We start from the raw sequence: 23,612 nt of genomic DNA on the forward strand, positions 1-23,612 counted from the left end.
ACACACCCACCCTCCCTCACACACACACACACACACACACACACACACACACACACATACACCCTCTCTCTCTGTCACACACACACATATATATGTATATCTTTTGAAATGAAATAATACTTTTATTCAGCAAGGATGCATTAAATTGCTTAAAATTGACAGTAAAGAAATTAATATTCCTACAAAAGATTTCAAATATATACTGTTCTTTTAAATTTTCTAGATGGAGAATCCTAACTGTATCAGTTTTCACAAAAATACTAAGCAACACAAACTTTTTTTTCAACATTAATAATAATAATAATAAATATTTCTTAAGCAGCAAATCAGCATATTAGAGTGATTTCTGAAGATCATGTGACACTGAAGACTGGAGTAATGATGCTGAAAATTCAGCTTTGATCACAGAATTAATAAACATGTTACAATATATTCACATAAAAAGCAGTTATTTTAAATTGTAATAATATTTCACAATATTGCTGTTTTTACTGTATTTTTCATCCAATGAATGCAGCCTTGGTGAACATAAGAGTCTTATACATCAAAACATTAAAATATCTTAATAGAAAATGCTTCTATTTTGAATTTTTTTCTTATTTAATACATTTTTATTACACAAATTAAAATACTGTCTTCATATATTCATTTTAAGTCATAACCTTTGTTTAATATTTTTTCAAACTATGGTCCTAGACTTCTGCACTTTATGTTTTTAGAGCTGAACAAATTTGCTTTGACATGAAAAAAAAAATCATTTTTCAAGTAAAACAAATATGAAAACAATCTTACCACTTTTCTCTTGTGTTTCTCTCATTTACAGACAGCTGGATATGCTGTGCACGTCCTCCTGATTGTTTGGTCACATGACAAATCAATGCTCAGATGCACAGGTGTCTGAACGTACCCACCGGCTCATCTTCCCCGACTCAACCCCTACTTTCTACTTTCTATTTATCACCAGTGAATAAACTGATGCAGTCTGGCAGTTTCTGGTCCAGGATTTGTACTCTGAAAGAAGAAACGATTTTGTTTTAGTCTCTGAAGGTATAATATGTCATATGTACTCACATAGGAATAATACACAACCAAGGAGAAATCTCAAAATACGTTATTTACATAATGTCAAGTCATGCTACTGGAGCACTAAACAATTCTGTCAAGTTCTAAATATCTTCAAATATAACACATTCTCTTTTGATATAGAAAGTGTCTTTAGTCCTCCTCACATGTTGTCAGGGAGGATTTTCTACAAGTGTAACAAATGCTTTTTCACAGAAACGGCTTGCATCCTCTGAAAGTACCTTGTGGTATAGTCATATTATATTAATTTAGTTTCTCCACTGCTAAACGCTGGCTGATTACTTTAATAGCATTACGCAGACAACAATATAATTAAAATTGTGTGCGGTGGTTTCTCAACAAGTGGACAGGGGCCCACTATAGGGGGCCTCAGTAAGTCCTAGAAATAATTTAAAATGAATACATTCGGTTTTATTAAAGCAATCTCAATTACAATGTTTAAACAAAAAACACAAAAGCTGTACAGCAATAAACTAACATCATATTTTTGAGTTAATTCATTTTTAACCCCTTAACTGTCACCCCCCATTTTTTAAAATAGGCAATAAAGTGCAATATCCAAACTTAAATTGTTGTAATTTATGAACACTTTGGAATACAGACCTACGGTTGGTCTCTTTTTAAAGAAGAAAATCAGCAGATTAAGTGGAATTTAAAAAAAAAATTCAAGTATCAAAAAGTTATAGACGTTTAAATTTACTGTAAAGAAAATGCGCTATACTAATTTTATTTTATTTTATATATAGTAAATATTTTACATAACAGGTTTTACTCTAAAATTGGTATAAAATTAAAGCCTTGTGTCTAAATAAGTTATGTTCCAAATTTGAAGTTGATATGAAAAAAATTGAGGTTCCTGTGAGATTTTATTTAGGGCGTTATACCACAAACAGCCTCCGGGTGCCATCCAAACTCCACTGAATTTTTTAATGCATTTTTCTGTCACAAATGTCTAGATTTCTCTGTCAATATTACTAGTTTTGATTGTAAAATACCGTAATACATGTTGTAATATGACACTTGACACCGCCCACTGAGGGGGAGGAGACCGCCAAAATATTTTAAAGTACCATTTCCATGGTAAGGAACCATTTCGAAATGGTTTTCACAGGATGAATCTTGGGCTTCTAAGCTTTCAAATGATATATGATTTATGATGATTACTAAAATTGAAGTTGATATGAAAAAAATTGAGGTTCCTGTGAGATTTTATTTAGGGCGTTATACCACAAACAGCCTCCGGGTGCCATCCAAACTCCACTGAATTTTTTAATGCATTTTTCTGTCACAAATGTCTAGATTTCTCTGTCAATATTACTAGTTTTGATTGTAAAATACCGTAATACATGTTGTAATATGACACTTGACACCGCCCACTGAGGGGGAGGAGACCGCCAAAATATTTTAAAGTACCATTTCCATGGTAAGGAACCATTTCGAAATGGTTTTCACAGGATGAATCTTGGGCTTCTAAGCTTTCAAATGATATATGCTTCATGATGATTACTAAAAGATTTCATAGAGAAAAAGGACAACAACAAAAAGAGTGCCAAACGTCCCACAGGTGGGACGGTGACAGTTAAGGGGTTTCGCCATTTTGATGCAGTTAATGAGCTTTAGATGGGAGGGCTTTTGAATATTGTCTTGGAGTCAAAAAATGAGAATCACTGCTCTAATAATCCACACCAATCCAGTCCATCAATTAACTTTTTATTTTTAGGTGAACTGTTCCTTTAAATATAGCTACACCTAAAGCTAAACCTTCTTGAACGAGTCTTTCTGAAGGCACTGAAGTAGTTACAAAAGCAACTTATTCAAAACCGTTCCGCTTATCGTTCAACAGCAATTTCACTTCTGCCTTTACTATCGTTTCATACAAATGCTTTTTATGCTAGTTTCTTTGTCACTTCTGCATTGCGCAACAACAACAACAACAACAAATAAAATATATTCAGACACCTATAAAGCCCCTCAAGTATCGTTCAAATATCCACGGTAAATAAATATGCTAATCACTCAGTACTATGGCGCTAACATTTAATACCACCACTGTACCATGGTACTGATATTATAATAACACTGACTGTAAAGAAATATGCACTGCGTCCACAGTGAATATGATTTCGTGCCATAACAATTACGCGCGCAAATATTCTTTGAAATCGCTAAGCCGATATTTAAAGCTGATAAACATCACTAACTGAGATCTGACAAGCGCAAACACGCACAGGTGCCACAAAAACCAAAACACACACTTACCCGACAACACACAGCTAGCTCTTCCGCCGGAAGAATCATTCGCCTGAGGGGGAGGGAGTCGCTGCCGGAAGTCGTCACGTCGGTGGGCGGGGCTTGTCGTGCCACGTTGATGGACAGCACAGCAGTGGGGACGTGGAGCTCCGTCCATCTGCAGACAAACCTCACACAAACCCTCGGATCTCATAAAGTTATCCTGCTAATTCACTCTAGCGCTCGCGTTTGTGCGTGGATGAGTCTGTGTGTGACCGCAAGAGAAGGTAAACACTTTCAAACTAACACAATCCCTCCGTGGATCGCTGCATTAGCCTCTCTGCTACATTATAATCTGTTTAAATGCACATTACGTGTACAGATTTCACATTTCATTCACTAAAACATGTCAGTTGCGAACATCTAGCCTCTTCTTGTGTATAACATTGCTTTATTATGAATGTCTAATTTAAGTTATCCTAAACATTCACTGTCCAATATCTTGCAAACTAGAGCTGTAGGTATTATTTAGCAGCAAGATATTATTTATTGTTTGCAATGAAGGTCCCAGCTGCTGTTACACTATTGTTACAATTCGTTCTGTTTTTATTGTCATAAGAATAATATTTGAGGGTGTCCTTGTTGCAGTGCAATTACACATTTAAGTACTGAGTGATATTAATTAACTAAATGTACTTGATTAGGGTTTGGCTTACTTGCATGTATGTAATTATGCGTAATTTATTGTTATTATAATAGTATGTACATGTAACAAGGACACCTTAAAATAAAGTGTTAGCGAAGAGTTAATGCATAATTGCATTATATTTAGGAGATGTCAATTGGTAGATCTTTCCATTGAGTTATACAATCTACTAAACAGAACAAAGCTTTATTACCGTGACTTACCTAAACAGTTTGCACATTGACTGTCAATGTGACATTTACTAAATAATCATAGCATGGTCAATGCATATCATGTTTTAATCACAGGATGAAGCTAAAAGAAATTAACCGAACAGCTATGCAGGCCTGGAGTCCAGCGCAACAGCACCCCATCTATCTGGCAGCAGGTAACTGTCTCTGAATTCATTTCCTATCTCTTGCTATTTCACTTGCACTAACTAATCAGAGAAAGTGAACACCGGGGTTTTTAACAGATTAGTAGTTAATGAACAGTTGGATATGAATTTAAAAATATGATTAATGTATAATCTGTCATTTATTATAAAACGGAGAGTTCCGGTCCTTGATTCTGATTGGCTGAGCCGCGTTCGAAGCTGTTGTAAAATACTCTATAATCATACACCTTTGTTTACTTCTGTGTGTTGCTCGGCAACCACTTTGTTGCAACCACAACTGATTCTGAGGAGCTACATTGTTTGGTGGAAGAATACTGTTTTTATTAATATCATTACACTTTATTTGCTCTGTTTTATTCTGTGAAACCGTACTACGTATAACCATGACTTCTTGGGGCTTAATGTTTTAATTTATAGACTGTCAATTTAACAATTTACTTCCAAACTGTTTTATGGAGTTTTTTTTGTCTACTGAAAGTTTTTTTGTTTTGTTTTTTGTTCAGAAAGATAGACAGCCCACTGAAATCACTGTACATCCATCCCTCACAGCCTCATTTTCGATCCTGTCAAATATGAAATACGGCATTACCCTGACTAAGGTCTGTTTGGTCTAATGCGTCTCATTGGTGAATGTGTTCAGGTACGTCGGCCCAGCAGCTCGATGCCACCTTCAGCACCAGTGCATCTCTGGAGATCTTCGAGCTGGATCTGGCTGATCCCACTTTAGCCATGAAGTCCTGCGGCTCTTTCTCCTCTCCGCACAGGTACTGCGTGTTGCTCGCTTCATCTGCTAGTGATTTACAGTTCTGTCGTCTGAGTGACCACCAAACAGTCGAGTATGTCTTTTATAGTGCTTTTTGATAAGTGTCGGACCTCATTCACTTTCGTCGTATGCACCTCTGAGTTTCTGTGAAATGTTTTGTTTTACATGGAAGTAGAGATGTAGCGTTCATTTTTTCCACGTTTTGTTATGTTGCTGCCTTATGTTAAACTGCTTTAAATTACTTTTCCCCACATCAATCTACACTCCATACACCATACGGACAAAGCAGAAACAGAATTGTCACAACTTCGTAAATTTATTAAAAATAAAAAACTGAAATAAGTACATTGCATAAGTATTCATACCCTTAACTAAATATTTAGCTGTAGCACCTTTACAGTCTCAAGTCTTTTTTGTTTGATGCGACAAGCTTTGATCATCAGCATTTGGCTATTATCTGCCATTCTTCTCCTCATCTCTTCACCTCTCAAGCTCTGTCAGGTTGGATGGGGCAGACACACATTTTCAGGTTTCTCCAGAAATATTTGATTGGGTTCAATCCCAGGCTGTGGCTGGGCCACTCAAGGACATTCACAGAGTTGTCTATAAGCCACTATTTCTGTGTTTAGGGTGATTGTCCTGTTGGAAGGTGAACCTTCTGCCCAGTCTGAGGTTCTGGATGCTCTGGACTGGGTTTTCATTAAGGCTATCTCTATATTTTGCTGCACTGAGCGTTCCTTCTATCAGCTTCTTGGTCACCACTCTAACCAAAGCCCTTCTCCGTCAGATGCTCAGTTTGGCCAGGAGGCCAGCTCTGGGAAGAGTCCTGGATGTTTCAAACTTCTTCCATTATGGATAATGAAGGCTACATGCTTCTGTAAACCTTCAATGAAGCAGATTTTCTTTTCTTTCACAGATATGTGGCTTGACACAAACCTGTTTCTGAGCTCTACAGGCAGTTCTTTTGACCTCAGGGCTTGGTTTTTGCTCTGATATGTGTTAATTTTGAATCCAAGTAGTAACCTTTCTGTTCTGTTTGTAGATACCACAAACTAGTCTGGGGTCCACATGGCATTGAAGACCAGAGTTTGCCATCAGGTGTCCTGATCGCTGGAGGAGAGAACGGCAACATCATCCTCTATGACGCCTCCAAAATCATTGCTGGAGACAGTGAAGTGATCATTTCCCAGAGCGAGAAACATACGGGACCAGTAAGAGCTCTCGACGTCAACTCGTCTCAGGTAATTACCCAAACCACGTTCTTATTCCATGGTCAGTTTGTGCAAGAATTATTATTAGTCCATGTAGTTAAGTGGAGTTATGATCAGTGTACATGACTCTCTCTCTTTTTTTTTTCTTTAGACAAACCTTGTCGCCTCTGGGGGAAATGAGTCAGAAATCTACATTTGGGATTTGAACAACTTAAGCTCCCCAATGACGCCAGGACCCAAAACACAGGTACCGATCTCATGTGCACTCAAGAAGGAGGTCTCGTTTTGCTCTTGATTTCTGATAAATGTTTTTACGAATGTCATTAGTAGGGTTTTCATGGGAAGGCACAAGATGAATTAAAATATTTTAAAATAAGCTGAAACTTCACTAAAAATCAAGATGTTTCTTATTTGAATTCACACCTTTAAACTTCTTGTGAGTAAAAAATATTTCCATAAATCCTTATCCAGTAAATCATGAGCGACTGTAAAAGTCACATAAATTCATTGGTTAAAGGCTGTCCACTTCCAGAATAAAAATGTACTCACCCCCATGTCATCCAAGATTTTAAGTTTTTCAGTCACAAAGAGCCACAAGTTTCTTGAGGAAAACATTCCAGGACTTTTCTCCATAAAGTGGACTTCAATGGTGGCCAATGATTTGAACGTCAAAATGCAGTTTCCCTAGATAAGATATGGAATGTTTTCCTCAAAAAACTTCATTTCTTTGGGACTGAAGAAAGAAAGACATGAACATCTTGGATGACATGGGGGTGAGTAAATTATCAGGAAATTTTTATTCTGAAAGTGGACTTAATCTTTAAAAAGAGTGGGATCACTGAAGAACATTTAGTTCTTAACTTCTGGAATTCTGAAGCTTATTTTATTTTCAATTATAATTTATTTGGTTACTTATTTTAATAAATGGACACTAGTTTATGTAAATTAAAGAGCAAAGAAAAAAGTTTGCAAGACAAAACATTACAGCAGATGTACCACGGGAAACCTATTAGTTTACTTGGGGTACTTTGAACTAGTGGTCGGCCGATATATCGCCAAGGCCGATATTTGGCATTTTTCAAATATCAGCATCGGCCGATAAGTTTTTCTGTTTGGCCGATGCGTTCGAGGCGGGACTTTTATTTTGACGGCGCTGAGAACAGCAGCACCTGAGCACAGTGCTCACATTCTCCATCTTGTTCGCTGTTGTTCTGTCTAATACGGATAGAAGTCTGTCTAATAATCAAATAGAATGGTTAAACAAAGGAATTAAATTGTATACAAAAAGTATTATAACGATTGCCTTTATATTATTAGTAACAGAAAGGCAAACATTATAATACTTTCTTGTTTGCCGTCAGCATTCAGCAAATACGCATTTATATCATTTAAACAAATCTTTGAATGACTAATGAACATTTAATTTCACAAACCTTGCAAACTTAGTCGAATCCAGCTGTGAGATCTTGTGAAGTGTGCATTTGTATCCTGCATGATCGCGTGTTCTCTGCGTGACGGTCGATCCATGTGAATTGAATACGGACAGGAGGAGAGTTCTGCTTCACTGGAGACGCGCGATCGACAAACTTTAAACTCGTGATTTCAAATTATGCTGCGCTTTATGCATTTGCCCACTGTCATATTCATGTCATTTTCTCTGTGTGCTGTTTGTAAAATGAGTGTTACCTTGGCTTTATTTGAAAAAAAAAATTATTCCCAATGCACACAAACTTCCCAGAATACTGAGTGCCTTGTTGGTTACAGTGTTTACTTCCTTTTTAATTCGATTTTTATTAAATATTTATTTATTGTGATATACTTTGTCATCTAAAGTATAAGTATGTTTATTTAACATAATTATTTTTTAATCCATTTTCAAATGATTTCAAATTTCTTAATTATCAATTAAAATAAATAAAATTATATTGGCCATCGGCCACCCTGCTTTTCAAGATATCGGCATCGGCTGTCAAAAAACCAATATCGGTCGACCACTACTTTGAACATTGTTGTGGACATTAATGGGGGTCTTTGGAGGAAAAAGGTTGAGAGCAGATTTTTTTCCTGGTGGATGGAAAAACTGCCCCAAAAATCCCATAGACTTGAAAAAGGAGCCCATATATCTAGGGAGGGATTGACTTGAGACTGTCCTGGGACGGTAAGCAACCTTGTCTAATGCTGACTTTGTTGTTGCTTTTAGCCCCTAGAGGACATCAGCTGTGTTGCGTGGAACAAACAGGTGCAGCACATCCTGGCCTCGGCCAGTCCCAGCGGAAAAGCTTCGGTCTGGGATCTGAGAAAGAACGACCTGATCATCAAAGTCAGCGACCACAGCAACAGGGTATGTGCAGTTATTCCTTTTTGCCTTGATTTTATTAAACGTTTGCTAATTATAAAAGTTAACTTTAATAATGCATAAAAACTTGGTGTATTTTACTAATGACATAGTATCATGTTATTTCTAGGGCTGTTGATTTAATGTGTAAAATTAATTAACTAGTTATGAAAATAATGCATCAAAAATTATTCAAGCATGTAATGCACCCACCCCAGACCTGTGCAGGTTATCGTACATGTCATACAATTTATCGGTGGCACAGTATTGTCTGATTTAGCTCAATTTTCAACTATAAAGCCACAGCAGAACTGCTATGCAATTCCGAGCAGCACACAACGGTGATTCATTTCTTAATGGATCGGCGTATTGATTGAATCGGTTGAACCAATAATTCAATGGCCCATTCATACGGAGAGCCCTTTACTTCATTCCTGAATGAATCAGCTGTTTGAATGAATCTTGTTTGAATGAATCGAATGAATGAATGACTCAATGATTTACTCAAGACATTTACCGCCACCTACTGGCAGTTTTAATTTCTTATTTAGAGTATCATTTCATTTAAAAAAAAATCATATTTCCATATTAATAAACTATTAAAGCAATAGTTAACCCCTGCATGTTGTTTCAGACATGGCTTATGGCTTTTTTCAAAACATAAAAGCAGATAATTTGAAGAACGTTGGTATTGGTAACCAAACTGTCGGTTGTCACTGACTTTCATTGTATGAAAAAAAAATACAAAATTTCTCAAAGGTTAACTTGCCTAAAAGTTTTTGTAATGATAAATTCTTTGTTGAATCAAATAAAATATTTCTTTCTAAAGCTACTTTTTGTTATGCCTTTGATTGATTGATGCTTTTCTCATTTAGCACAAATTTGATGTGTGATTAATTTGCAATTAATTTACACCAATCGCCATTGTGTAATTAATTAGATTATAACTTTTAATCGCTTGACAGCCCTACTTATTACTATAGTACTGCTAAGAAATGCTTGTGTATTGAAGTAGTATTTTGTTGATATTACTGTCTGATGTTAGGGTTCATGATGCATGTTATTTTGATGGAGTTTGTGTTGTGGTCCAGATGCATTGCTCTGGTCTGGCCTGGAACCCAGAGGTGGCCACTCAGCTGGTTCTGGCGTCTGAAGACGACCGAATGCCCATCATCCAAATGTGGGACCTGCGCTTTGCCACCTCCCCTCTCAAAGTGCTGGAGAGCCACACAAGGTAGACATAAACATCAGCAGATGCTCTTACCATCCTTGAGTCTTTCTGTGTCCTCATCGGTCTGTATGTGTGCTTTCAGAGGTGTTTTGGCCATAGCCTGGAGTGAAGCAGATCCAGAGCTGCTCCTGAGCTGTGGGAAAGATAACCGGATCCTGTGCTGGAACCCCAACACGGCTGAGGTGAGAGCTTAGTCCTTTGAAGAACACTGAGGTGCCACCAAAAGTTTATGGGGTGTAACATGTGATGTCTTTTCAATCAGGTCCTGTATGAGCTGCCCACCAGTACTCAGTGGTGTTTTGACATCCAGTGGTGTCCCAGAAACCCAGCTGTGCTGTCTGCTGCTGCCTTTGATGGTCATATCAGCATCTACTCCATCATGGGAGGAAGCAATGACAACGCCATTACTTTACAGGCCGAACAGGTACAACTGAACTCTCAATAAAAGCTAACGTTCTCATAAGCTTGAACACTGATCTGCTCACAGTTGCTCCTGATGTTCTTTGTCTCAACAGTTAAGTAGTTCATTTGGAAATATGGATCCTTTTGGTACGGGCAAGATGCTGCCGCCTTTACAGCTGCCTCAGACCGCCCCGTCCCAGAGCACCGTCACACCTCTCAAGAAACCCCCCAAATGGATCCGAAGACCAGTTGGAGCGTCTTTCGCTGTCAGTGGCCACAGATCTAATAGACACCTTAAAAATGGTGTGCTTGTTTCTAATCCGCTTTTGTCTTTTTGTGAGCAGTTTGGTGGAAAACTGGTCACTTTGGACAACATCAAGCCAGCGGCCCAGCAGCCCCAGCAGACTGCTGCCCATGTGGTTCATATCAGTCAGGTTGTGACAGAAACAGATTTCCTTGATCGATCGAACCAACTTCAGGCAACACTCACTGCAGGAAAATTCCTTGAGTACTGCGAAACCAAGATTGAAGCTGCTCCGAGTGAATTTGAGAAGACCGTCTGGTCTTTTCTGAAGGTGGGACACTAGAGTAGGTTATAAGCTGTCGTACATGTATTACTTAATCAAATTTTTACCGAAGTTGTAACCAATAGATTTATGTGGTCAGGTGAACTTTGAAGAAGATGCACGAGGGAAATATTTGGACCTTTTGGGATACAAGAAGGAAGAGCTCGCTTTAAAGGTATTTTTGTGTGTTCACAGTGTTTGTAGTGTGAATAGCTGCATCTGCTTCTTTGTGTCTTGATTAGTTTTGCTTGTGGTTTTCAGATTGCATCAGCATTAGAAAAGAACTGCAAATCTGATGAGGCCGATGTGGTAAGTGCACCAGTCATTGTGTCTTAGCTAACGGTTAAACCTTTCTATTTTGGACTCGTTTGCATTCAGTTTGAGCCTATTTGACTTTTTGAGAACCAAGCAAAAAGATGCTCGTGCTTTAATTCATTACACAAAACAAGACAGTAGCAACACAATGTTGTTTTTTCTTTTCTTTTTCTCCTCCTCATGTACTTCCCTGTAAGCAAGGGGAAGTGAAAATTAACTTTTTTTTTTCTCGAGGAGAAGATACTTGCATAAATAAAACTTTCAGCAGCTCAATTCTTTTTCTAATTGATAAACCAAACAAAGTGGAAAAAATAGTTGTACTAACAATTACCTCATAATCAACCCTTGAATTCTTTAACTGAAATCTCATCTACTAAATGTAAATGTAAATCTTTTAGTGCATGATTGGCAAATTTCTGGCAAATGCATTTTTTTTTTTAATTCTAAAACACTCATTGTAGAAACCTAGTAACTTGTGAACAACATTTTGTGACTCGGCAAACTGATAAAAGCTTGCAACCTGCACCCTGACCCCTAGCAGTTGCTTAGTAGCCAACCAGTCAGAACTGGTCATGTTTAGCCGATCCTTGCCGTTTTTATATGCTCTCTTAAGAATTACATAAATTTAATTCAGTCATGACAACTTTCGGGATTAAATTATAAAATCTTTATTAATGTAAATAGAATGTGCATAGGTTTGGTCTGGGCGGACTAGATCTGCTACGCTGCTGCTGCTGCAGAGCAAGTAGACTTGCTTCTACTAAATGCTCAGATCATAAAATGAAAAGGAAACATGCTGCTGCCCGTAGCAGATCTAGGCAGGTGGTGCTGGGGAGGTAGTGGGCTAACATGAGGACATTCATAGAGCGCAGCATTCATTGAATATGTCCTGGTTATATAGGTAAACAGTAATGAGTATGTGAATCCGATTGGCTGGGAACATTGAATTGAATGAACCAATAAGAACGCGAGTAGAGTTTCATGGCTGAACTATTCATGACGTATGCAACTAACATTAAAGGCGCATTCAGTAGTTTGGTGCTAATAAATACCTTAATAAATAAATTCAAGAGTCATCTGAATGGTGTTCACTCACATGAGATGAAGACCGTACTCATTATAGTTTTCTTTAAAAAGTGTTTGAAAATGTTGAAATAATGTGACCTGGTAAACATAAAAGAGAATCCTCACGCTCATTGGCTGCCGCCTCTGTAGATAGTGTTGTTGTTGTTGTTTTTTAATTAGACAGTGCACCATAATTATTATTGTATCAGTGGAGACGACGGGAGAATCAATATGTACAGCTGAAGAAGCAGAAATTATCTGAAGACAGAAAGGCCGTCTTCAGTGACCTGATAATGCTACTGAAAGAACTACTGAATGCACCTTTAACAATACTATAGCTGTCTCATTTCGAAGGCTGCTCGCATTTGTCGGCTGAATATATCATTGATGCTGGCTTGTTTCAGAAAAGCAGTAATTTACAGTAATTGCATCTCACAAGGAATATAGCCGCAGGCACACACTATTTCTATGGACAATGCAACGGTCGTAATATGACAAAAACATTCATATAGTAATCTGTAAACCAGTGGCAGAGGTTGCCAAAAGTCATAGACTTCATTGGCTTTTCATATAAGCCAATGAATCACTTCTTCAATGTAATAATCTTGTTTGCTTAATTTTTCACCGCTTGCATTCCATCTTATCCTGACTGTGGTGTGTGTGAAGCTTTCACTCATATCTTCTTCCACACCTCACCATGATGCCGCTCCTGTTCCCGTGACAAACCCTGTGCCTGACCCTGTTTCTAAGCATGAACCAGTCCTTGAAACTGAACCCATTGCTGTGTCGGCTCAGCCTCAGCTCGAGCCAGAATATCCAAGTCCTCCAAACCTTGAGTCTGTGAATGAACCTTTGCTTGAGCCCACAATTGTCCCCAGTGCCAGAACCCAGAAACCTCAGTCACAGCCCTCAGTGGACTTCACCCCACCAGTAGATCTCACCTACTCCTTTGAGCAGACACCTGTATCCACACCCACATCACAGGTTGATTCTTCTGGTCAAATGATGGTCACACTCTTTGAACCTCAGCATCTGGGATCTTCAGATCTGCTGTTACCTCCTCAATCTGCTGCTGCGATGGTGCCACAAGAGTCTCTTCCTTCATGTGCACAAACAGCTGAGTTTCAGCAATCTATGCCAGGCAATCACCAAGCATCTGGTGCAGTGCATTCTGGACCAGTGCTGCCAGCTGAACCTCTTGAGTCTACTGTTGATTTACAACAGCCAGCATCTGATGTGATGCCACCATGTAGTAGCTCTCAGCCGCTGGCCGCTCTTGGCCTTTCTCCAGATATCTTGCCTCAAGAAGCCATGAGCTTGCAAACTCCAGTTGACTCCCAACCACCTGCACCAAAATTTGATTTGATGACGCAGCATCCTGTTTCTGAGACTGATCTTCTGAGTACCAGTGATTGCCGGCCTGTGCTACATGTCGAAGAGGTTTCTGGTTGTGGTGACCCAAATAAATCCAGGGCAACAGAGGCAGCGACACTGGAGGAGGTACCTTGCTCCTGCTAGAGCCTCCTGTTGCTGCATCCCTGTGTGATAGAATTACCTCTTAACCGTGCAAAATATTATTGGAATTGAATTTATTAAACTTGACAAGGCAGAGGGAGAAAAATATAGAGGGAGAAATACTCTCTGAAATCTCACACAGGAATGCTGGAATGGTAGCTTTTTTGTGGTAGATTTTTGAGTGTTGCAACTAACTTCAACCAAGCCTTGAAATGTAGGAGGTGTAGTCTTGCGGTAAAATGCATGCACTTTTTCTACCACCTTAGGAATTGTGGTGTACATAACATAGAATTTTACCAAAACAGCTGGTAGTTGACTAACAAATGTGACCCATTCTGGCGAAATGAGTCGAAATGTGAACAGGCTAATTTCGAGCTACGGGCAAAAAAAGCGAGAAATGTTAATTTTGGTCGAATATGAGGGTTTCACAAAAATTAGTATGTTAAGCCCTTGTCTAGCGATCCCAGTGCTCCAAACAGTGATTAAACATCTAATAATCATCTAATCTTCATTTGTTTGTTTTCTGAGAGGAGTAGCTTTTCTCCACTCGCTTCTCGCGCTGCCTCTCATCCGAAGCACACTTTAAATCAGTTTTTCTCTGAGTTTACTTTGCTGACTCCATCGACTTCACACAGGTGTAGCTCAGTCATTTTTTCATCCGATTCCAACAAATTTTTCATTCTTTTCTAAGTATGCATCTATGTATCTAAGTTTTGAAAATTTGCTCATTGTGGCTCATTTTGCCAGCATAGGTCACAAATGTAGCCATTTGGGCATTGCAAGATCGTTCTTTTTTCTGTTGATATCTTGTTGTTTCTCATAGGTGTTTGTTAGCTTAATGCATTTTTGTTTTTACTGTAACACATTTTTTTATCATTATCGTGATAACGCATTTCTCGCAGGTAATTGTAAGAAAGGAATGGGGTTGTAGAAGATTGTATGATTGTAGAAGTCTGTTAATTTTTTTTTTTTTATTTGAACTCTTAATTCTTATTGTTATTTTATTATCATATTGTTGTAACTCGGTCTTCCGGTGGAGCAACAGTCTCTGGTGATACGTTTAAGCAGTTTGGAAACATGGCGAAATGGAAAATAAATGCACTTCTATGCATCTCAGAGACAGAGATTTGCTTACAGTTTTACAAGACATGAACATCATGCATTTTATTAATAGTTTGAACACCAGTATAGAGGCATTTTAGTTGTGTTTCTGAGAAATTATGGATACAAATGAGAACATTTCACAACTGAAGCAAGAAGAAATATAATGACAACAAAGAGGCCTATTTGAATTGAATATTTTGTGTTCTGGGTTGGGATGCATATGAATAGCGATTTAAAAAGGTAGTAAAAACGACAAAAAAAAGGCATTAAAGCAATTTAGTCCGATCTTAATCCAAGTCATTTCTTACTCTGATTATTGGTGTACTTATTGTTTTTGAGTGTTTGCATATTAGTGTTTGCAACTTGTATTGTTCAAAACATTTTGTTTTTGCTTATATTTTTTAGTGTTTGTGTTTTGTTTTTTGCTTTTAAAATGACATTCAGCATTTTTTGAATTGTGTGGAATATCAAGTGGTTGAAATTAACCAGGAAGAGGAAGCAAATGCTCATGTTTGTCATTTCCATATATTTTTCTTATCAAGGTTGAGAAGAAAAGCACTGTCGTGGAAGAAGAAGAGCCGCCTGCCGCTGAGACATCGGACCTAGACGAGATTCCTTTTGAAGATGAAGAACCTGCTGCTGAGGAGACGTCCAACACAGACATTACTCCAGCTCCTACTTCAGACACCGTTAACCTCAAAGTTAGCCAGGGCAAGTTTCCTTTCGAATGTTCATCACATAACCTTCACTGATATAACGAACGTTGATGGAGCAAATACAATTGGAGGTCAAGTTCATCTAAAGGAAGTTACATTTTATACTAATGACTTCATGCTTGCTTTTTCTTTCAGACGTTGATGGGCTGATGACCCAGGCACTGCTGACTGGCGATTACGAAGCTGCTGTTAACCTCTGTCTGCATGATAACCGAATGGCTGACGGCATCATCCTGGCTATTGCTGGCGGTCCCGAGCTTCTGGCAAAGACTCAGAAGAAATACTTCAGCAAAACTCAAAGCAAAATCTCTAAGGTGAGTTCATGTAGCATCACAGTAGACATGCTTCTAATACTGTGTCTTCTGTTATGGGAGTTATTATAAATGAGAGATCTGTCCTTCTCTTATATGTGACCCTGGACCACAAAACCAGTCATAAGGGTCAATTTGTCAAAATTGAGATTTATACATCATCTGAAAGCTTAATAAATAAGATTTCCATTGATGTATGGTTTGTTAGGATAGGACAATATTTGGCTGAGATACAACTATTTGAAAATCTGAAATCTGAGGGTGCAAAAAAATCTAAATATTGAGAAAATCACCTTTAAAGTTGTCCAAATTAAGTTCTTAGCAATGCATATTACTAATCAAAAATTAAGTTTTGATGTATTTACAGTAGGAAATTTACTAAATATCTTCATGGAACATGATCTTTACTTAATGCCCTAATGATTTTTGGCATAAAAGAAAAATCAATCATTTTGACCCATACAATGTATTGTTGGCTATTGCTACAAATATACCCCAGCGACTTAAGACTGGTTTTGTGGTCCAGGGTCACACATATGTCTTTTTTTTTTATTTGGACCCGACTAAGAACCAAACCCGTTTTCTTTTTTATATGTATAGATATAATTTGTAGTTGATGTGTTGAATTGCATGTCTTGACATTTACTCTAGTAGCTCTGATGTCAGATCTCAATGTATTTTAGCTCATTAGTGCTGTGGTGATGAAGGACTGGTCGGACATTTTGGAGACATGTGACCTGCAGAACTGGAAGGAAGCTCTGGCTGCAGTAATGACTTATGCAAAGCCAGAGGAGTTCTCCTCACTCTGTGGTGAGTCGAGTGTACAGAATCTCTTCTGCAGGCTACACTAACATCTTAATTAATACTGGAGGAAAACTGAATATTTTAATGTTCTCAGTGATAAGAACTGCCCGATGGCCGGGGGCCAGTGTTAAAGAGAAGTGAACATAAACAGTTCAGAAAGACATCAGATGCAAGTAAACAGTGGTTTACAGAACAAAATGTTGCTCTGTCTTTAAATAAATTCAGTTATAATTAATGGATAAAAATCAACCTCAGCTAATGCGCTAACCTATATAGGAGCCCTATTTCTTGCAAATTACTGTAATATTAAAGGTTACAATTAACAACTGAGCCCAAACTATTAAATTGAGTTTTTATTTATTTATTTAGATATAATACTCAACACTTAAGTAAAAATTGTATGCAAACATGTAAATTGGACATAAGGCAGTTTTTACATTAACATATATACATATTGAAATGTAATCATTTACACACTAACTTAAACATATATTAAATAATTAAGACATCACTAACAGCTTAAGTAAAATATAATGAATATGTAGGCTAATATAGTGGATATTTAGCAAATTGCTCTTCTCTACTGAACAAACGAGCTGTGGACACTGATGACTTGCCTGAGGGAAATGTAATGCTATGTGACATTTTGTTTGCAAACTGTTTTACTGACGTTTTTCCGTGGTTAAAACACTGACTGAGCGATTACATGAGGCATGAGATGTTCATTCACATTTATTTCATGCTATAACTAGTAGTAAAGAGAAACACTCTACATCAAAAACTTGCCAAAATGGCATTTATCATTTGAATTTCCTGAAAAAATGGACACAGTTAAAAAGATTAGGCTTTGTTTCTTATAGACAGTAACAATATATAAAACTGGAAGTTATACATTAAGTTCTGCACGTGCAGTGGTTAAAACAATGCTGTATTTGTTCAGTACACATGTATCGAATCAAACATTTTCGGTTCGAATACCTGTACTGTTACACCCCTATAATATATATTTTTGCTTACTACATTGCCCAGCCCTGTTTTTGATTACTCCATTTCAATATTTTCAAGGGTAGTTATGTGCATGAATTAGGGCTAGGCGATATGGCAAAAAATTAACATTTGTCTTTTTTTTTTTTCACAACTTTTGACCAATTCTCAATTCTCAATTTCTTTAAATTTTCTAGTCAGCTTGAAAATGTAACTACACCATGATTCAAGTAATTTTTCTTTAACCCTCTAGTTAAAGAAAATTCTATTCCAAGTGCAGCACACATGAAGTTGTCAACATGATGTAAATGTTAAACAAATCATGTATTTGACATTATTTATCTTTGCAGAAAAGATGCATGAACTACATCTCTTACAAACTTGCCTTATACATATGTTCAGAAATAATAAGAGGAAAATGCTTTAAAAAAAACCCTCAAAAGTCAAGGTAATTCAAATTAAAAATGCCTGAAGGTATAACACCAGTAGACTATTATTAACTATAAATGTTCTGTAAAAACAACAGCAGCTTTCAGTCTGTTACCATGATGCAAGCATGAAATATCAAACATACAGTATCAGTTAGCCTACAGGTTTCTTATTCGCTTGTGCTGCTTTTCCATTGTTTTTCTATGTGAACATGGACGTGTTTGACTGTTGCGCTCGTGTCTCTTGCAGCATCTCATGCATGAAACGGCATTTTAAAAACGCAGCTCTCAAGTTAAAAGAAGTTCGACTCCCATTTTCTTGAATTTTTTCCTATTCCACTGCCGCGTCGCATCTGTCAACACAAAAGCGCATTCTATGTAAATAGCGCCTAGCGATATATTCTACTTATGGTCCTTCGCAGAGCGCATCACACGTGAGCGGTTAATCACGTGCACCGACATGTGGTTGGATTGTTCTTTACTGTTATGATTGGCATATTGTCGAAGTGCCTAATTCTAACGTTTGGTAATATTTCTATTCAAAATCGCGATTCCTTGATTTCTAAAAAATAAAATCGTGGCAAAACATGAAATTCAAATTCATCGATAAAATCTGAAAAATCGGCCAGCCCTAGCATGAATGTTTGGTTCTCTCCTGCAGGTCTGCTGGGCTCCAGGCTGGAGGCTGCCGAGGACACGGCACTGCAGGCTCAGGCCTGTCTCTGCTACATCTGCGCAGGCACGGTAGAGCAGCTGGTTGCCTACTGGGCCAAAGCTCAGGACTCCTGCAGCCCGCTGGCACTGCAGGTGAGGCTTCAGAAACCCACTGGCCCAAGACTGCAGTCCATCGTGTTTCCAGCAAGACCTGTTTTTATTGAACTTGATTGTGATTTGGTGTTTTTATATGAACACAATATGAGCATTGAAGTATGAACTAATGGATTGTTGTAACTGTGTTGTTGTTTGTAGGAGCTGGTTGAGAAGGTGGTGGTCCTGCAGAGAGCTGTGCTGAGAGCACAGGGTGGTGTTTCTCCTGATATGGGTGCACTGCTGGCAGAGAAGATGAATCAGTACACCAGTCTGCTGGCATCACAGGGCAGCTTACAGATGGCCATATCCTACCTGCCCACCAACACTCAACAGGTGACCGTCAGAAATTGTGCCTTAAGTTGGTAGATGGACACACAAGAGAAAGTTTACCACATGGTGAACTGCTATTGCTTTTGCAAAAATAATGTGTTGAATTGTTTTCTGTAGAGCTCTATATCAAATTATAATAGTGGCGAGCACTAAAAACAGGTTTAAACATGGTCTAAAATGAGCCGATTGCACATGTGACTGCACTTTTAGGATAAATACTAATGCCTCCTGATGCATCCTGGATAACAAGGCAATGCGCGTCTTGTGTAAAATGCAGTAATTGCTCTAAAACAAGGATTTCAGCCTTTGCTGGTTTGGGTCAGTGTTGTTATTGTTAATTAAAACTACAACTAAAATTATTAGAAAATAGTTTTTTGTTCATTTAAATAAGCTGAAATAAAATTAGGGCTGCCCTCGACTACAGATTTTTCTTGTCGACTAGTAGTCGTTCATTTTAAGCATTAGTCGACTAATCGCACGTTTATTAATAAACCGTTTAAATCATTATTATGAGACTTTAGCTGCCTACATAGCCTAATAAGCGCTCAAGTGCACGAATAAAGCTTCCCACAGCACACCGGCAGAAGCTATGATTATGAATGTGTCAGGGAAAAACAGTAAGGAGACTGCATTAACATTTTAATAATTTGTTAAACTAGTGCTTTCTTTGTTTTAGGTTTAAGAGATGAAGTCGGCGACACTGACTCGTCATCTCCGCAGTAGTGATGCACCTGTATACATGTTTCATATGGATTACATAATCTGAGAATATTTGTTTTCCATTTGAATTGGTTAATTTAAAAGTAGATATTTCGCTCTCTATAGATATAGATATATTTTTCATGTCTGTAACGCAAAGATATACTCGGAGTTTCGTGTTCAAGTTCACAGAGACCGAGACGACAGAAAGCGCATCATGTTTGCTTTCATTATTTATCAAAAGCGCGATTTGTTGTTATTGTGAGTGCACACAAATAAACATAGAGTCTTTACAGATTCGAAAGATGTATTACTCTTATCTGTATGACCAGAAATGACAGAGTATTTTAGGAGCAAGTGAGCGCACTGGCACCTCCATCTGTCCTGCAGTGAGCACACACTTCACACTCCACACAAGTTGCTGCTACTTACATATTTCAGATGATAAGCCATATTTGAGGTCGATGAATGATAGGTGAGCATTTGGATGTCCTGCCCAATGTACTGTATTACCATAGACTAGCCGTTAACGATCTGTCCGTCACGGACTGCGTGACTTCGCCTGTGGAATTTATTTATTTATTTAGTTTTTCTGCGACTAATACAATTTTGGTCGACCAAGCCTCTTCTGGTCGACTAACGACTAGTCGACTATTGGGGGGCAGCCCTAAATAAAATATAAATATTAGATGAAAAATGTTTATGAAGTGCTGCCTTGGTAACTAACTGAAATAAAGTAAGTTTAAGTTGAAGTACTAAAATTGCTAAAGCTAGAACTGAAGTAAAAATAAAAAGCAAAGTTATATAGCTTTAAAAATAAAAATATAAAATTTTAACTAAAATTAAAATGTAAATTAAAATATAAAAATAAAAAATAATTTAAAGTATTAATAAATACTAGAGTAGCATATCAATATTACAAAAATAACACTGCATTGACTAAATATTCAAAATCTATTACAAAGATTTTATTAACAATTATAAAATTAAGCAATCTTACTTGATGTGAATGCACTTTTATGAGGTTTATTAAAGGGGTGGTTGATTGCGATTTCACTTTTTTTAATGTTAGTTAGTGTGTAATGTTGCTGTTTGAGCATAAACGATATCTGCGAAGTTACGATGCTGAAAGTTCAATGCAAACGGAGATATATTTTATAATTATGGCAGTTTAATGACTACAAAAACGGATCGTAGGAACAACGAGTTACTTCCTGGGTTTGCGACGTCACAAAACCCAGATAAACCCCGCCCTCGGGAACATGCGAGAATGCTTAGAGAAGAGGAAGAGAAAACTAGAGGTGCACGTTAAAATCTATTCATATATGAATCGCGATTCTGTCTTCTAACGATTCTAATGGATTCACAAGTTTCAAAATCAATGTTCTAAAGCAGCGGTTCTTAATACTGTTCCTCGTGTCGCCCTGCTCTGCACACGCTTTGCATCTCTCTCTCTCGCTCTCTCTCTCTCTTTCTCTCTCATTCAGCTCCAACAATGAACTGTTCCAATTATACACTTATTTTCACATAGCTATGAGAAGCATTAAATATGTACGTGCATGCGGTTTCTGTACTGTATTAAAGCTTTAATCAGGATAAAACCGTATATTAAAAGCTAACATAAGCAGTAGCATTTACAAATAACAAAGACACGCACTAGAGGCGGTTTAGCCAATCACAACACACTGGGGTAGCTAACCAATCAGAGCCCATCGCCTATTTCTGAGGGCGGGGCTTCATAAAAACAGGTAAAGATCAGCGTGTTTCTCAGAGAAGGGACAGAACGGTGTGGAATAAAGATAAATTATGTGAAAAATAATGCGTTTTTTAACAAACGAAGCATTAACACATGTTAGACTGCACCCCGTATACACAATCAAGCCTAGAAAAAAAAACAGTGAACCACCCCTTTAAGTTTCCTAAAGAATTAATTTTTGGAGAGTAATTTTGTGACGTTTGTCTCACAAGTTATGAGAGATTCGTAAATATTTTGGACCTGAAAATGTTTAAATGGTAAAATCCAAATACAAGTGCATTTCCTAAGTTTATTTATTTTTTAAATAAAATAGAACATTAAACAAGTATTAAGTATTAATAATTAGCTATTAATTATTAATAATTAGTTAATAATTAAAAATAGGCCAGCTGCAAAGGGATTTGAGTACTCTGCATGCATTTTGCTATTTTAATGTTACTAATCATCTATTAATTTATTGTTCACTTTAATAACAATGATAATAAGAATTCCTGAATTTTATTTAAATCAATCATTGAAAGTAGTCTCACAAACAAAACCTCTCATGCACTGTTTGCACTACACAAACACACAAATCTCTGTTTGTTGCTATTTATACACTATTATTGTGTACATACATGTTTTACATTGTACTTAAATAAAAAAAAAAATACCTGCATATAATTACATCTGTAATTAATTTCTGTAATTACATTTATAATTACACTGTTGACACTGTCCTCTTTTTAGACCTAAAAAATAAGTCCGGCCGGGATTTCTAAATCACCTGAAATGTCCGGGATTTGGCTTTTGCTTTCTACAGTCGCCATTCATTCTGTGTGTTTTTGTATAATATTGAATATAATTTTCATGCATCAGGGAGCCGCTATCAATATGCAGAGTATTTAAATTGCTTTGGATGCAGCTCGTGTTGGATGCAGGGTTGCCAAGTCCACACTTTTTTTCCATTAAATTTGGCTACTGCTGCTATGGGTTCATCCCCCTTCAAACCTTGCCATGGGTTAAAGGTTTGAAATATTGCATAAATTACATTTGACTGAAATGCTTGTAACATTGAAACATTTCGCATTCTACCCATGATAAACTGTGGTAGATATTAGTTTTGTGATGGATTGCCACTGGTAAGATGCCTTTTAGCTCTGTTTATGATCAATCTGCGTAATAGTGACTGTAAAATATGTATTTTAGCTATGGAAATGACATATTTTGAGTTTGGATATGATATAACCCTCCTTAAAACCACACACAAACCCAATCACCAACCCCACCCATACCACCAAACCTGTCCCTAACCTTACCCCTATCCCACCTCAATAGCAGCAGAAGTGTTATGCAATACAATATGAACATGGTAACTACATATGAACGCAAGAACCTAGTAGTTAAGGACACCTAATGTAAAGTGAGACCGCACTGTATAGTTGTTTAATGGCAGCTCTGTGCGTCTGATGATTTGTATTTGTCTGTAGGTTGCTGTGGATCAGTTGCGTGATCGTCTGAGCAGAGCTCTGGGTCAGCAGCAGCAGTCTGGAGTGAGGCAGACGCTTCCCGCCGCTGTACCAGTGCAGACATACACACAACCTCAACCTCCACAGGTCCCCGCGCAGCCCGCCGCACACACTCAGTATTACCCACAGGTACGAGACACGCTCACACCCGGCGAGGAAAGCACCAGCGGCCGATACCAGCATGTTTTTGTGTTTGTGTTGTGTTCAGGGTAGATCCGCCTCTACTGTCACGTCCTGGAGTAACCAAACCCCTACAGCTCTGCCCAGTGTCCCTCGCCGGCTCGTGCCTGCCGCTGACCCGCAGGTACAGACCCACAGAGCCGAGACCGACACACAGCGCATGAGCAAAACCTGCTGGGTCTCTA

The 23,612-nt window shown here is 37.8% G+C and overlaps 2 protein-coding genes across 7 annotated transcripts in view; one reads left to right on the forward strand and one right to left on the reverse strand.

Moving 5' to 3' along the window:
* Positions 1-3,416, reverse strand: part of LOC107702590 (uncharacterized) — a 5,248-nt gene extending 1,832 nt beyond the window's left edge. The window contains exons 1-2 of the mRNA XM_016504953.1: positions 3,343-3,416; positions 793-1,011 (exon numbers count right to left, since the gene is read on the reverse strand). The gene's annotated coding sequence lies outside the window, so the exon portion shown is untranslated. The remainder of the gene's footprint in view (positions 1-792; positions 1,012-3,342) is intronic.
* A 17-nt stretch (positions 3,417-3,433) lies between these two features.
* Positions 3,434-23,612, forward strand: part of LOC107702588 (protein transport protein Sec31A-like) — a 49,341-nt gene continuing 29,162 nt past the window's right edge. For 4 of the 6 annotated variants that reach the window (XM_016504946.1, XM_016504947.1, XM_016504948.1 and 1 more), the window contains exons 1-21: positions 3,436-3,599; positions 4,306-4,385; positions 5,035-5,158; positions 6,200-6,398; positions 6,520-6,615; positions 8,569-8,709; positions 9,795-9,937; positions 10,017-10,116; positions 10,197-10,358; positions 10,450-10,602; positions 10,681-10,911; positions 11,003-11,077; positions 11,164-11,211; positions 12,949-13,782; positions 15,444-15,612; positions 15,753-15,931; positions 16,612-16,738; positions 18,806-18,951; positions 19,114-19,287; positions 23,209-23,376; positions 23,456-23,551. In XM_016504946.1, coding sequence (XP_016360432.1) covers positions 4,307-4,385; positions 5,035-5,158; positions 6,200-6,398; positions 6,520-6,615; positions 8,569-8,709; positions 9,795-9,937; positions 10,017-10,116; positions 10,197-10,358; positions 10,450-10,602; positions 10,681-10,911; positions 11,003-11,077; positions 11,164-11,211; positions 12,949-13,782; positions 15,444-15,612; positions 15,753-15,931; positions 16,612-16,738; positions 18,806-18,951; positions 19,114-19,287; positions 23,209-23,376; positions 23,456-23,551 — 3,444 coding nt within the window. In that variant the 5' untranslated portion in view covers positions 3,436-3,599; position 4,306. Of the gene's footprint in view, positions 3,600-4,305; positions 4,386-5,034; positions 5,159-6,199; positions 6,399-6,519; positions 6,616-8,568; positions 8,710-9,794; positions 9,938-10,016; positions 10,117-10,196; positions 10,359-10,449; positions 10,603-10,680; positions 10,912-11,002; positions 11,078-11,163; positions 11,212-12,948; positions 13,783-15,443; positions 15,613-15,752; positions 15,932-16,611; positions 16,739-18,805; positions 18,952-19,113; positions 19,288-23,208; positions 23,377-23,455; positions 23,552-23,612 lie in introns of all 6 variants that reach the window. The other 2 variants (XM_016504950.1, XM_016504952.1) reach the window with 2 other exon arrangements.

This window comes from Sinocyclocheilus anshuiensis, unplaced genomic scaffold (genome assembly GCF_001515605.1).
Source record: "Sinocyclocheilus anshuiensis isolate Anshui unplaced genomic scaffold, SAMN03320099.WGS_v1.1 scaffold210, whole genome shotgun sequence".
Classification (NCBI taxonomy): Eukaryota; Metazoa; Chordata; class Actinopteri; order Cypriniformes; family Cyprinidae; genus Sinocyclocheilus; species Sinocyclocheilus anshuiensis.